The 14,854-nt window shown below is 34.2% G+C and overlaps 3 protein-coding genes across 5 annotated transcripts; 2 read left to right on the forward strand and 1 right to left on the reverse strand.

Annotated features, from left to right (window-relative positions):
• The first annotated feature begins 2,615 nt into the window (after nucleotides 1-2,615).
• Nucleotides 2,616-6,836, forward strand: LOC109216194 (probable pectinesterase/pectinesterase inhibitor 41). The gene is made up of 3 exons (XM_019380326.1): nucleotides 2,616-3,874; nucleotides 4,759-5,047; nucleotides 5,647-6,836. Exons 1-3 carry the CDS (start codon nucleotides 3,104-3,106, stop codon nucleotides 6,330-6,332), a joined length of 1,746 nt encoding a protein of 581 aa, XP_019235871.1. The 5' UTR covers nucleotides 2,616-3,103; the 3' UTR covers nucleotides 6,333-6,836.
• Nucleotides 6,837-6,945: 109 nt separating this feature from the next.
• On the reverse strand, nucleotides 6,946-11,470 carry LOC109216192 (bifunctional epoxide hydrolase 2). 3 transcript variants are annotated; one of them, XM_019380325.1, is made up of 5 exons: nucleotides 11,083-11,470; nucleotides 9,864-10,046; nucleotides 7,906-8,147; nucleotides 7,320-7,362; nucleotides 6,946-7,211 (listed from the first exon to the last, which is right to left on the reverse strand). In XM_019380325.1, the coding sequence occupies exons 1-5, from the start codon at nucleotides 11,365-11,367 to the stop codon at nucleotides 7,116-7,118; spliced, it is 849 nt and encodes a 282-aa protein (XP_019235870.1). In that variant the 5' UTR covers nucleotides 11,368-11,470; the 3' UTR covers nucleotides 6,946-7,115. The 3 variants fall into 3 exon arrangements, with proteins under 3 accessions (XP_019235870.1, XP_019235869.1, XP_019235868.1); XM_019380324.1 differs by having other exon boundaries at nucleotides 7,302-7,362; nucleotides 11,083-11,469; XM_019380323.1 differs by having other exon boundaries at nucleotides 6,946-7,362.
• A 2,488-nt stretch (nucleotides 11,471-13,958) lies between these two features.
• Nucleotides 13,959-14,710, forward strand: LOC109216191. Its single transcript, XM_019380322.1, has one exon. The coding sequence runs from the start codon at nucleotides 13,979-13,981 to the stop codon at nucleotides 14,510-14,512; it is 534 nt and encodes a 177-aa protein (XP_019235867.1). The 5' UTR covers nucleotides 13,959-13,978; the 3' UTR covers nucleotides 14,513-14,710.
• The last annotated feature ends 144 nt before the right edge of the window (nucleotides 14,711-14,854 follow it).

Genomic DNA, 14,854 nt, shown 5'->3' on the forward strand with positions numbered 1-14,854 from the left:
TGTTGCCAAAGCATGGAGAGACTTACGCAGCACAACTTACGCTAAGATACATTGATAAACATAGAAAATTAATTAAGATATATTGATAAACATAGAAAATTAATTAAGATATATTGATAAACATAGAAAATTAATTAAGATATAAATTAAAGACTTCCACGGACGTCGGTTGTCATATAATATTTAGACTTCTTAACACTTGCTACAAAGGAAAACCAGGCTGTGTTAATATATACAGAGCGGAGTATAGCTTCGTTAGACTTGGTCAAATCGATTGTAGATGCGTAATTTTAAAATGAGTTTTAAGTTATACACCATTACACCGATAGCGTAAAAATTTCTTTTATACTATCAAGTTTTTTAAGGATATTTGTATGTAATCTTGAAAATAAGATAGGTTATCTGTTATAACAGTTAAAGGTGATTTGATTGTGTAAAAAACCGAGAGATTTGCACAAAAGTACAGTCCAACACACTATATTACATAGACGTAGCCACGTTTTTAAGTTTACAACCGTATAACCATTATTTTTTCGCAATAGTGTTTATACATCCAGTATGTAATATTATACAATATTATATACTCCCTCTGTTCCAGTTTATGTGAACCTATTTCCTTTTTGGTACGTTCCAAAAAGAATAACCCCTTTTTTAAATTTGGAAACAATTTAGCTTAAACTTACAATTCTACCCTTAATGAGAAGCTTTTATAACCACACAAATACCTTGGACCCCTTTTTGACTTGTTTAGGACCACAAATTTCAAAAGTCTTTATTTTTTCTTAAACTCCGTGCCTAGTCAAACAGATTCACACAAATTGACACGAAGGGAGTTCTTATTATAATAAGAATAAAAAAGGTGGATTCTTTCTCCTACAAACTTCAACTCATTAAAAACATCACTAAATAGCTCAAATCTTCACTGAATAGCTTCAAAAGTGAACCGCAACTTCCAAATGACAGTCTCAATTATCAATTTGCCAAAAACTTCAACAAATCACAAAACTCATTTATTAGTTTCAAGCTTTTAAAGACCCTAACAATGGAGTTTTTTTTCCCATTTTAATTCGCCTAATATATATAAACATGTGATTATAAAAATGAATATCACTTTCAGATCAGTTTCTAGCACAATCTTCTTAATACCTTGTTAATAGGTGGAAAAAAAGTACAGCTCAGTAGGGAAGGAACATCAACTTCAACTACAGACCCAAGTACTTCAGGGCCAAATACCCCTATTATATATATAGGTGCGAGAAATACGTATAGATAAAAAAAAATTTAATTAAAAAAGGCAGCTCTGTGCATGAAGTATCCTGCGTTCACGCAAGGTTCGGAGAAGAGCCGCATCCCAAGGGAGTATGGTGCAGGCAACCTACCCTAATACAAGCATCAGTGGTTGCTTTCACAGCTCGAACCCGTGACCTATAGGTCACACGAAGACAACTTTACTGTTGTTCCAGGGCTCCCATCCGAAATAAATTAAATATAGATAGAATTAAATATACATATTTTAAGATTCACGGTATTTAAATTGGGGAGAAATTCAAAAATAGCCAGATTTACAAGTGGTCATTCAAAAATAGCCACAGTTTCAAAAGTAATCGAAATTTAGCCACTTTTCATGTAAAGATAAATCTGAACGAAAACACTGTTCAAAATCTGGAAAATACTCCAGCATAATATACTGGAGTTCCAGCATAAGTATACTGGAACTCCAGTGTATTATAATGGAGTTCCAGCATACGTATACTGGAACTCCAGCATATTATAATGGAGTTCCAGCATAATATACAGGTCCAGTATAATATGTTAGAAATTCATACACAGGTGCTCCAATCTCCAATATATTATGCTGGAACTTTCTGCGTGTTGGAATTTCTGCATAATATGCTGGAAGTTCATACACAGGTACAACGATCTCTAGTATATTATGCTGGACCGGTCCCTATTGCAGCAAAATAGTAGCTATTTTTCAATGACTTTGCAAACGCTGGCTATTTTTGAATGACCAGTCCAAAAACTGGCTAGCCCGTGCTATTTTAACTTTAAATTCTGGATATGCAATGCTAATTTGCTGAATTCTTGATCCTCATGCAGACATTCATCATCGACGATATACATTTGGTTTCTGCTTCAAGCTCATCCTTTTTTTTTTTGTGATTTCCCTCCGTTATTTATATTGGAGCCCCACAAAATTCGGATTCGCACCAGTTTAAGTAATTTGACGCTTCTTTTTCTTCCAAAACAAGATTAGGTCACAGGGTAGCCACAATTTCTTAAACGTGTTATTAACTGCATGTCTGCACATATAACTTATTTAAAATTGACTAGTTTTAAACTGGCTGTCTGCGTACAACTTCTTCATTTAGGCTTAAGACTGGCAATGTAAGCAAGCTCATATAGGGGAGGTTATCGTATTAGAAGATTATTAAGGAGTATTTTCTTCTAATTCTCATATACATGGTACGTGAGAATCGCAGTTGCATGTGCTTACTGTATTGACAATCTATGCACAAACAAACTCATCAGCAAGTTGCGTATACTTCACATACAAATACTATAATAATACTAAAAACAGCAAGCATTAATTAACTGTTCTTCTAACGTTGGATTATTGAAATACTAATAATTCAGACAATAAAGTTGCTCCCCTTAGCTTGTTTGAGCCTAATGAATGCCTTCATAATCAATGTGCTATATAGTCATTTCAGTTTAGCTTCTGTGCACTGACAATGTATAACGTTTTTACATCATCAAGTTAAGATGCCCTACATCAACATGTAGCTCTCGACAATAAGGCTGACGAAAAGCAAAAACCTGCTATAACCAGCTAAAGTGAACTGATAGTGTAAAAATCAATTATATTATCAGTCGATATAAGTTAAATCCTAATCAAGATCAACACGCTTTGCAGAAAATGACGATGCAAATTAATTGGTTGACTCTCCATTAATGTCCCATAAAAAATGTAACCTAAACAATTATTTTACTAAGTACTTTTCTTCTCTATTTCTTAAGCTGCCTCTGAATTCTTTGTTATATATAGTACTAGTATCAAGTACACATTTCACATTCACCATTCAATCAAGAGATCTAAGTCATGGATAACAATATTTCTAAGCTTTTCATGGCTCATTACACCCTTTCTTTCACTCTAACACTATTTGTCCTGTTTTCACTATCTCAATCTTCTGCTGCTAATATTCTTCCAATTATCAACCCTGTCTCTCCTTCCACCATTTGCAAGTTCACTCCCTTTCCTAATTTCTGTAAATCCATGCTCCCAACAACTGAGAATGTCACATCCAATAATAATGTCTATGACTATGGTCGATTTTCTGTTCATAAATCTTTATCTTCAGCTCATAAGTTCCATTCCCTTATTCAAAAATACCTAAGACAATCCAAAATTTTACGTATTATCGATATTCGTGCTTTAGAAGATTGTCAAGTTTTAGCTGAGCTAAACATTGACTATCTTTCAAGCACTTTCAAGACTGTTAATGAAACTTCCAAGATTTTACCAATCCTGGAAGCAGAGGATGTGCAAACTTTGCTAAGTGCTATTTTGACAAATACACAAACTTGTTTAGATGGTCTCCAAGAAACTGATTTTCCTTGGAGTTTGAGAAATGGCATTTTAACCCCTCTCATAGATGACAAAAAGCTTTATAGTGTTTCTTTAGCTTTGTTCATAAAAGGGTGGGTTCCCAACAAGAAAAAAAGATCCAAGTCTCACCCAATTACCCAAAAGCAGTCAGCTTTCAGAAATGGCCACTTGCCCTTGAAAATGACTGCAAGAAATAGGGCCATATTTGAGAGCATCAGCAGGAGAAAGCTGCTCCAGCAGCAGGATGATGATCAAGATTTGGTGAGTGACAAATATACTCTACACTACCCGCGCATAACCGGTTATAGCAGATTATTACTCTATTTTCTAGGTTACCATATTAGACTTGATAAGAAGAGTTATGCTGCAACATTATGCATATACATCTAAGAATCCTCAACTATGAATATGAAGATTGTCGCTAGTACCTAACAATAGTCACAAACATTAAGATTCCCCATTCATGCTATAGTTGCTAAGCATCATGTCAAATAATTTCCCAAATAGCTACAAATTTTCTTGCTACAAATGTGCAAATAAATAGGTGTAGGAGTTGCTATCGAATCCGGTCTTAGATAGTTGGAAGACAGAAGCAATAGCATGATAGGAATAACAGGTTTATAAAGATGACATCAAAATTTAATCGAAACATATAAGTGAAATGACACTTCAAATGAATCAAATTAACGCGTTTTTGTCTCTCAAATGTTTAACTGATTAATTAATTCTTTATTTTTCTTTTATAACCGTGGTGTCCGGGCAAGCTTGCGCGCACCTCGACTAATTCCATGGAATACCTGCCACCTCCCACCAGCAACAGGTAATTCTATCCACCAAGGCTTGGATAGATGGGAAGATCACCTAGTGATTTTGAACCTGAGACCTCACGGTTCTCACCTACTTCATTGACCACTAGGCCACAACCATAGGTGCTTAATAAATTCTTTATAATGTTTTTTTTTTTTGACAGATAAGCTACCAGTCATTGGCGTTCCCCAAAATTTTCCTCAAATTTCTAGCTAATCATAAGTTCTTGTCGTACATCTGAAGTTACTGTAACAATAGTAAACCTTAAGTTACATGAAATTATTTGACACAAAATGTTATAGCCACGAAATCTAATTTGTATTTGAAACTTGGAGCAGGAAGATGATGACCAGGTTTTGGTGAGTGACATTGTGATTGTAAACCAAGATGGAAGTGGGAATTTTAGTACCATAAATGAAGCTGTGGCTGCAGCTCCAAACAAAACTGATGGTACTACAGGCCACTTTCTCATATATATTAATGCTGGTGTGTATGAGGAGTATGTTCACATTTCCAAGAACAAGAAGTATTTGATGATGATTGGTGATGGTATCAACCAAACCATCATCACTGGCAACCATAGCTATGGTGTTGATAACTTTACAACATATAATTCTTCTACATTTGGTCAGTACCTCATATTACTCCTATCTTGTTTTATCAAATTTGAAGCAGTAATAAATTTTGAGTTTAATTTATGTACGCTGATAGTGTAAAGAATTTCAAATTATTAGTGTAATTTAATTGGCTATAGTAGATTATTACTACTCTATTTTTCAGGTAACCATATCATACTTGACAAGACGAGTCCCTTAACCGATAGTGTCAAATTCTTCTTACACTGTCAGTACACAAAACATAAACTCATATATTTTTCAGAATTTAACTGACAATCTACAGATTATTTACACTACCATGTTACTCTTCCTAGCAAGCCTGATCCTGAAACCTAAAAAATAAAGTAATAACATGTTATATCAGGTTAAGTTAAACTGACAATATATAAGTTTTTACCAGTGTCCTATATATAACATAAATCATATTTTTAGAGTTCAAGTTTTTTGCACTGGCAGTATGATATATGAGAGACCTGATAAAAATGATAATTAACTTGCTATCACATGTTAGAATTCACAGAGACTGCAGAAAAACTTTACTAGTGTATACAATTTAAACACATATTTTTAACATGGTTATCTTACAGTATCTGACCTTTTCTTCTGCAGCTGTGCACGGCCAAGGATTTGTAGCAGTGAACATCACATTCCAAAACACCGCAGGAGCAATCAACCATCAAGCAGTTGCAGTCCGAAATAGTGCAGATTTATCCACATTCTACAGCTGCAGATTCGAGGGGTACCAAGATACACTATATGTCCACTCCCTTAGACAATTTTACAGAGAATGTGACATATATGGTACAGTTGATTTCATATTCGGTAACGCAGCTGCAGTTTTCCAGAACTGCAACTTGTACCCGCGACTACCTTTGGAGAAACAGTTCAATGCAATAACAGCACAAGGCAGAACAGATCCAAACCAAAACACAGGAATATCAATTCAAAATTGCACCATAAATCCAGCAGATGACTTGAGGTTTAGCAACAGTAGTACACAAACATATCTTGGTAGGCCTTGGAAGGAGTACTCGAGGACTATTTATGCGCAAAATTTTATCGATGGATTTATTAATCCATTAGGTTGGAAAGAATGGACAGGGGATTTTGCACTTAATACAAGTTATTATGCAGAGTTTAATAACACAGGACCAGGTTCTAACACTAGTGATAGAGTCACTTGGCCTGGTTTTCATGTTATCAATGCTACTGATGCTGCGAATTTCACAGTTTCTGAATTTCTACTTGGAGAGGATTGGTTGCCACGGACTGGAGTGCCATACTTTAAAGCATGATCAACAACAATGTCTCAGTCCCAAAAAATTGGGATCGTTATATGAACATGATCAGCATCAATTTATTCTTCCCTCAACCCCTATAGTCTTTTTCTTTACTTTATATTTGTATGAATTACCTCGATTCTGACTAATTTGGTATCGAGGCAAAGTTGATTGATATTGATTGAATTAATAAGCAACATTGTAAACATAATTCTCAATGAACAACTTGAGAGTTATAGTTAAATGTGAATTCTTTTTTCTTTTCCTTTGTTGATCCATTTTTTAAAGAAATCTATTTAAAATATGCCTGGCTGATTAAGAGGCTAGTAGAGTTGAGGCTAGCCTAGTCTTATCAAGTTTGTTGTTTGTCCCCTTCTAAGCACTCACAAAGTAGACCAGAACAGGGCACTCTATTTTGGTACCACTTAAACACGCAATCTTGACTAGAGCAGAATAGATACAAAAGATTTCATATAATAGACCCAACTAGTATCTGATTGAAACATAGTTGATTGATTGATTGAATAATCATCTCATTCAGGTTTCCCTTTCTTTTTATTTCTTAGAAGTGTTCCATTTCAGTCCATTTGATTCTTCCATGGCGAACAATCAACAATAGTCACGAAGAAGTCCACAAATTGAATTTCTTTAGAATAAGCTTTGAAGTTACAGATACATAATATTTGCTAATAGTAAGCAAATGATCTCAAACCCCAGGAGTAGCCTTTTATTCCGATTTCCAAACATATAAAGCACTTGGAGCAAGATTGTGAGGGTACCTGTGATAAAACAAGCACATCAGAACTTCTGGATAAAGTCATAAATGTGGTCATTAATTTCTTCTGGTTTTTCTTCATTGATGAAGTGTCCAACTCCTTCCATGATAACTACTTCCTGCAAAAATGGCACCATTTTTAGGAAACCACCTTTGTGGATATATTCCTTTACACCAGGTGTATTGTAAGTCAGGTCAAGATCCCCTACGATAAACTTAACCGGGACCTTTATTTGCAACCCTGTCCATGGCGCGGTCAGCTCCCAGTTTCTGCAACAATTAAAAACAAAACAATAATAAAATGGCCACACAAACAGCTAACACCATATATAATCGTATTTGCAGCAAACTTAAGAGTTTCAGAGTCAAAGCAACTAGAGGCGGATCCAGAATACCTATAATGTACTCAGCACCAAACACAACGTACTTTTGAAATTGCGGGTTCAAAATTAATATTTTTTGAAATTTTAGTGGTTCTACGCATAAATCTCTATGGTGTCTGTTGAAAATACTGGGTTCAGTTGAAGTCACTATATTAGGCTGCATCTGCCTCTTAAAGCAACATTGCTTATGAACTGGTGTCAAACATATAACAATTAAGTTGATCGACGATAGCAGATCAATAAATCAACTAATTAAGGATGTCATTTTGTGTCATCTCTAAACATCTCTCTGTTAAGAACCAGCATCACATATGCAGCACAATTCTTGGTTCATGTAAGCACCAATTCTACACAATATATAAGAACAAAATAACGTAAGTGTTCATGGAGAAATAGCTCATTCGGTGAAGAAAGTGACAAGGCAACTCACAGGTCCATAGCGCGATAATAGTTTAATGCACCAGTAAAACCTTTCTGGCTGAACTTATTTGCGTAGTAGTTGATATCCTCTTCTGACAACCAAGATGGCAATTTGATTGGAGTATGACTTGAACCCCCAAATCCTTTCTCTTTAGATACACGAAGGGGGGCTGGATTACGAGATATTAAGAACTTTGCGATTAGTCTCGCAGTATCAACACGAGCAAACTCCTCTTCCACCTGTCCATATTCCTAAGAAAACAAAAACATTCAAAATTATGTCTTCAGCAACGATGATAAAGTGAAGTATTTTTTCTTCTTTGATAAGCCGATAATGATTAAATGAAGTCTTCAGCAATGAAGAAAGGATTCACATTAGCACCTCATAAACACTGCAATTTCATCAAATTTGCCTATCTTTTGCCTAATACTAAATTCCAGCATAAGAACCCTATTCACAATAAAAGCCAACTACAACTCTGTAGCTACAATGTTGAAAAATCGGAATTGTCATGTCAATGAGATGAGGGCAACTAAGTAATATTCTGAAACAGCCTAAAGAAATATTAAGATCATTTCTTTCCTAGGGGAAGCAATCTTATTTTTTATCCGAAAGGCTTTAAGTGAAGTTAGAGATGTTAGATAATAAACAGAATAAAAGAGAAACATCAGATTTCACTGATGTTGGGCATCACAAAACAAAAGAACAAACCAACCATAAAAAAGATAAAGACGCGGATCCTAAAAAATATCATCACAACTAAGAACAACTATATCAATGGTGTAAAAAAACCGAAGCGCTAAGAGCAATACAACTATATCAATGGTGTAAAAAAACAGAAGGGCCAACAGCAATACAACTATACAAATGGTGTTAAAAACAGAAGGGCTAAGAGCAATACAAGAGCAATCCCAGCAATATAAATTCACATTGAGTGAACCCAAGCACACGCTAACCAGTGTAAGAGCGGATAATGCTCTAGCATGCAAACCACAAAATGACATGGTCAAGATGTATCTTTTCCGTTTTTCTATTTTGATATAAACATAAGTGCACGACATAGGAATACAATGAATATGGAGTAAGCAATCGACATGTCAGTGAATACAATACCATCCGTCACAATATTTAGTAAGTAAGAAACTCTATAAGAAATGTTTATAAGAAAGCCGGATGGCGGAAACTGGGAGTCTGCGGACATCATACCAACATTAGACTCTGCCAATAACCAGTAGGATCTGTGATTTGCCAACGAATTCTTTTAACAGAATACAATAATGACATTCACTAGCTTCGCTTACGCCATGGCAAGTACCATACTAAGTTTTGTGCACAGTGCATTCTAACAAATTTTTGGTATCAGCACAAACTCCTTCCCTCTTACTCATGGTCTATCCACCCAAAAGTTTACTGCTCTTGGACTAATAATCAAGCAATAGTACAGCAGTCACAAAATCCAAGGAATGTAAGTCGATTTAAATAGAGAAATCATACACCAGCTTGGATAGCGAACGCCAAATACAGAGATTTGAATCCCAAAACTCATTTCAATCACAACCAATGCAATATGAACACCCAAGTCCAGCAAAATCATTCAAACAGAGAAATTGAAAGTGATTGTATCACCAAAAAACTTTATCCCTAGTGCAGCAAGGAAGATTATACAACAGTCAACATTAATCAACTTCTCAAAATCCCAAAATAATTGGAGTTAGCCATATAGATCATTTTTATTCTATACAGAGAATTCGTTAAAGTTAACTATTCTTAAGCTCGCTGTCAATCTATGGGAAACCATCCTCTTCTATCCAAATTTGGAACCAGCTATACTTTGTGAAGCATCGCATGGGAAGAGTTAAAAATATCATCGAACAATAACTAAGCCTCAATCCATTTCCACATTTTTTGTACCTATTGGAGGATCATATAACAGTTAAAAGAAAACAAAATAGGAGAGGAAGGTGAACCTGAAATCTGCAAATATAGTAATCATCCCCGAGAACAGCACGCATAGATTCAATAGGCTTTCTCTTCGGATGCCTAGGGTGGAAGACGACGCTCATGTTAACCAGTGCCTTGATCCTATCAGGTCGAAGAAGGCATAAGTACCAAGCTATAATAGCACCCCAGTCATGTCCAACAAGGAACACCTGAATAATCATAAGCAAATCCAGCATGTAAGTAATAATGTGCTTCCAGTATTTTAACTCGAAATATATATGTATATTCAAAATTCTAAACAAAAAGCTTTGTAAATCTGTATATATATTAAGTGGCGCATCCACTGTCTATATATTAGCTGGACACCATCATCTCTAGATCCTAGATTAGCGTCTGATTACTCGAACTACTATTAGGTACATAGAAAGTCTAAGAAGGCTCTATTTGTATGATATTAAGTGCTCCATATTAAATACGTCTCTAGCCTGATCGAGACCCAAGTACCAAAAAGGGCAACAATTATGAAGGACAAATTCATGCAGGTAAATTCGACACTTAAGTAACAGATGCAGTGATGCACTTGCATTCACTGCTTGAAACTCGAACCATTAAATGATGCATCCCCAATCTATATATTATAAGTTGTGCACCACTATCTTCAGATCCTAAATTGGCCACCAGTTGAACTATCTATATGTATATAGAAAATTTAAACAAAATGTTTACATGTAATATTTAACTTCTGTACGCTGACAACGCACAATATTTTTTTAAACTATCAGGTTAAGACGACCTGCAACAAATGTCATAGCGATTTAAATACTGATAGTACAAAAGTTATTTATACCGACAATATATATAAGTTAAATACAATGGAGTATTAAATAGTGCATAACTGTCTACATATTAAATGGTGCATACATTAAATTAGAGATTCGCCTCAAATTTGATAGGATCGACGCACTGGTTAATATGAACTATATATATGTAGAAAGAAAATTCAAACAATTTTTATATGCGTAACAATGAAGAATTCAACTTTTGCACACCAACAATGAGTAGTTTATTACACTATCAGGTTAAGATGACATATAAGAACATATAATTATCTATATTAATCCTAATTTAATATAACATACACTTCCTTCGACCCAATTTATATGGCACTGTTTGATTAGGCGCACAGTTCAAGCTGAATTCAATATTAAATGGCTCCATACTTTAAATTCTAGATTCAGCTCTGACCTGATCGAGACCTAAAGTATCAAGAAGGGCAATAAGGTCACCAACTATGTGAAACACCGTATAACTAGAAGGAGAAGGAGGCGCATCTGTGTCGCCATAGCCACGTAGGTCAGGAGCTATTGCACGGTAACCTCTGGAAGAGAGAGAAATCAATTGATGGCGCCATGTATACCAGAGCTCAGGGAATCCGTGAAGGAATAAAATTGCAGATTGACCTTTGCCAATTTCAGCTATATGCATATTTATGCCGTTTACACTGAGATTCTTGTGTTGTATTTTCTCCATGTTTGCCTTTACTGTGTTTGTTATTGCTAGAAGCCTAGAATTGAAGAACAAAAGAGAACTTTGACTATTGAGCTCCCAGCAAATGAGAAATGGAGTACTGTATGTTTAAGTTCAATGTAACGTGTAAAAGATTTTTTTTTTTTTAATTGTGTTGAAAAATAATTTTTAAAAGTTTAAAGTTGCATTTGAATATGGATTTTACTTGAAAAATATTAAAGTTTTATGAGTGGAAGAATTTATTAAACTTGAAAAAAAAAGAAATTCAAAAACTAATCAACCTACGGGAACAAATAATGTTTCAATTTTTTTTTTTTGGAAAAGGTAGCCAAAATTTATGTCCAAACGGGAGCTTAATCTATAATCAAACGTCTTGAAAAATGAAATTGCCTTGTGGTCCGATCCTCCCCCATATAATAGGAGCTTAGTGTACCGTGCTGCCAAATATAAATTTTACCCCACTTCCCAACACATATTTGAATTATCCAAGCTCCAAAGTAGATATCGAACACTAAATAAGAAAAAAGAATATGCTCCCTTTGCTCCATTTCATATTGAGGTGTTTGACTGAACTCTCTTCGTTTCAATTTATTTGAAAGTTTATGAGAGCGTTTTACCGTTAGTAGTTATACTTATTTTCAAATGACATCCACATTGCTCATAAATATTTATTTTTTATTTTAATTTTTTATATAATTTAATTCATAACAATTTTCGCACACATATCTCGATTATTCAACTTCCAAAGCCAATATCAAACACCGAATTAAAAAAATAAAAAGTGTTCCCTTCATACTAATTTATGTCGGGATGTTTGACTAACTCACTAAAAATAAAAAAGTGTCACATAATTTAAGACCGTGAGAGTAATAAGTGTTGTCTTGTCACAATCTAAAACTTATATTTCTCAATTATTATAGAAATTAATTTTAATGTAATTAAATCAATTATAATAAGTTATTTACCATCCTTATATGCGAATAACTTTTTACCATTTGCCTTGATTGGTAAGCCAATTGATTGTTCAAAGTTTGAAAAAGAAAGTTGACTTTTTAAAGGGTTGTCATAAGTTAAATTTGTAATTTAGATTTCCATATATGATATTTTAAACTTTTATCATAATTTGCATCGAAAACTTCTTTGGGAAAAAAAGTAGTGCTTAATTTTGAAAACGAAAACATGTTTAGCTGCAAAAAACTATTTATATTGATTTTTTAAAAACGGAAAAATAGTTATTTGAACATCTTCATTATTTTTGAAAAAATCTGACAACTAATAACAGAATCGACATGTAAATATAATTTAAAATGATTAATTGTGAATTTGTGATCTTAGCAAGTTTCTCCATGTTAAAGAAATGGTCAAACTACATCATAAAATATTTGCTTTTCAAATTTCAACAGAATGAAGTAATTTATTAGACGCTGCACATAATCCCCAAAAAAAAAAAAAAACATTATCCTTTGCATTGAGAAACCCAACTTGATACCATATTTTCTTTTTCTTTTTTATTTTTTGGAGGGAAAATGATTCTTAAAGCAGGTTGCATATATTTTATGCGATTTACTGTGCCAACCTTTTTGTCATTAACTTTCGAGTTGAGGGCATATCAGACTTATCAGAGAATAACCTACGCTTGAATACACTGCTCTTAACTACTCTTATAGATGGTATAGATGTATTTTTTTTTTCCCTCTTCTTTTTGTTTTTTAAGAAAAAAGATTGTGAATATATATTTTAGAAATATTTTGTGTATAACTGATTGTTCGAGAATCGAGAGGAAGGTTTTGTCCAGATTTTTTACTATCTTCTGTACTACTTTTGTTTCGAGAAGAATGAAGCTCAAGTTTCATCCTCAGATTCGGTAGAGGACATAGGGACGAATAACGCTGTTAGTTAGCTTAGGAGCGGAGGTACGAAACAAAAAGAGAAATTTCCTTCGAATAAGTAGTTTCCACAATAACTTTGGCTAATAGGTTAGTACAAAAGTATCTTGGATAGAGCTGGAACCGAATGGATGTGTAGATGAAAAGGAAGATGCATTTAAATATTCATAATTCAAGAAAATGATTACTAGAATAAGACAGTAATCAGTATTATTCAAAAAGAATGATAAAAGACAGAAAATGGCTAATTTCCTAAAACAGAATAATTGAGTGAAAAACAAAGAAAATGATTGAGAAGGAGAGAAGTTGGCCTTATGAAAGTCATCTTCACTCTACTGATGACCAAGTGTATCATTCAATCTTTTCGAAATATGGATGTTAACAGAATATATTAGACTAATTTTAAAAAATACGTGCATAAAATACCTAGTTTGACAGTGAGATCATCGGCTCATGTGTCCCATGATTGGGGCTATAAATTTGCTCCTGGCCCCAATACCAGTGCTGATAAAAATAGCAAGTAGCTGGTAAAATAGTTGAGGTGCGAACAAACTAGCCAAGACACGATCGTTACAAAAAAATTTATATAGATAATTGAGGAAGGCTATAAGTCCTGTAAAGTGTTTTATACGTTTAATACTCTTGTCCTTTTGTCATGAAGTTGGTACAACAATACCTTAAAGAATTGTTATATTGGGCAACAGCATCAATCCACATGTAGCCAACTCATGAATAAAGCATCTATAAACCATATAACTTCTTGTCAAAATTCAAGAAATACAATGTCTTTAGCAACCATTTCTTTGCTTCTCCTCTTCTTTTCTGCTTCCATTTCAGCAAATGAGAAGCCCTCAGCCTATGAAGAGTTACAGAACTATGACTTCCCAATTGGGATTCTTCCAAAAGGGGTGACAGGCTATGAATTGAACACGAAAACGGGCGAATTCTCGGCGTATTTCAATGGCTCATGTAGGTTCATGTTGAGTTCATATGAACTTAATTACAAGCCTGTGATAAAAGGAGTGATATCTAAAGGAATTCTTAGGAAATTGAGTGGTGTTAGTGTTAAGGTTGTATTGATATGGCTTAACATTGTGGATGTTAGAAGGAAAGGTGAAAATCTACAATTTTCAGTTGGGATTACTTCAGCAAATTTTCCTATTAGGAGTTTTGTGGAATGCCCAAGTTGTGAATGTGGATTGGATTTTATTCATGAAGATGAGAGGAAGTTTAGGCAAAAGCTCCATGTGTCTTCTTCGTAGAGTCTACTTGCGATGTGTGCAAAAATTTATGTAACGGTGCCAGATTATTGTCACAACTCGTCTTGTAAACGAGCTTTAATTCTGGAGATATGTGGTTCTAGAATTATACTTTCTATACGAAATTGATATCTACTTTGTATTATCTTTTGTGCCATGCCACCATATTATAAAATAAATGTGCATATATTGTTTTTGCCACCATACTAAATATTTGCGTTTTTAAGCCCTAGTGAAATATTTACCCCTAACATTCAACGACTTAAGCCCTAGTGAAATATTTCAAACATTACAAATGAATAAACTCCAAACAACACAACTAAAGATATTCGGGCATGTCTTTCA

The sequence above is a fragment of the Nicotiana attenuata genome, unplaced genomic scaffold (genome assembly GCF_001879085.1).
Source record: "Nicotiana attenuata strain UT unplaced genomic scaffold, NIATTr2, whole genome shotgun sequence".
In the NCBI taxonomy this organism is placed as follows: domain Eukaryota; kingdom Viridiplantae; phylum Streptophyta; class Magnoliopsida; order Solanales; family Solanaceae; genus Nicotiana; species Nicotiana attenuata.

Bases quoted from the DNA above. Each gene is read 5' to 3' on its own strand.
- LOC109216194 (XM_019380326.1), top strand. From the start codon at position 3,104: ATGGATAACAATATTTCTAAGCTTTTCATGGCTCATTACACCCTTTCT. The intron at 3,875-4,758 runs GTGAGTGACAAA...AACTTGGAGCAG, and splicing joins AGGATGATGATCAAGATTTG to GAAGATGATGACCAGGTTTT. The intron at 5,048-5,646 runs GTCAGTACCTCA...TTTCTTCTGCAG, and splicing joins ATATAATTCTTCTACATTTG to CTGTGCACGGCCAAGGATTT.
- LOC109216192 (XM_019380323.1), bottom strand. From the start codon at position 11,367: ATGGAGAAAATACAACACAAGAATCTCAGTGTAAACGGCATAAATATG. The intron at 8,148-9,863 runs GTTCACCTTCCT...TTGTTTTCTTAG, and splicing joins ACTATATTTGCAGATTTCAG to GAATATGGACAGGTGGAAGA. The intron at 7,363-7,905 runs GTGAGTTGCCTT...TAATTGTTGCAG, and splicing joins TATTATCGCGCTATGGACCT to AAACTGGGAGCTGACCGCGC.
- LOC109216191 (XM_019380322.1), top strand. From the start codon at position 13,979: ATGAATAAAGCATCTATAAACCATATAACTTCTTGTCAAAATTCAAGA.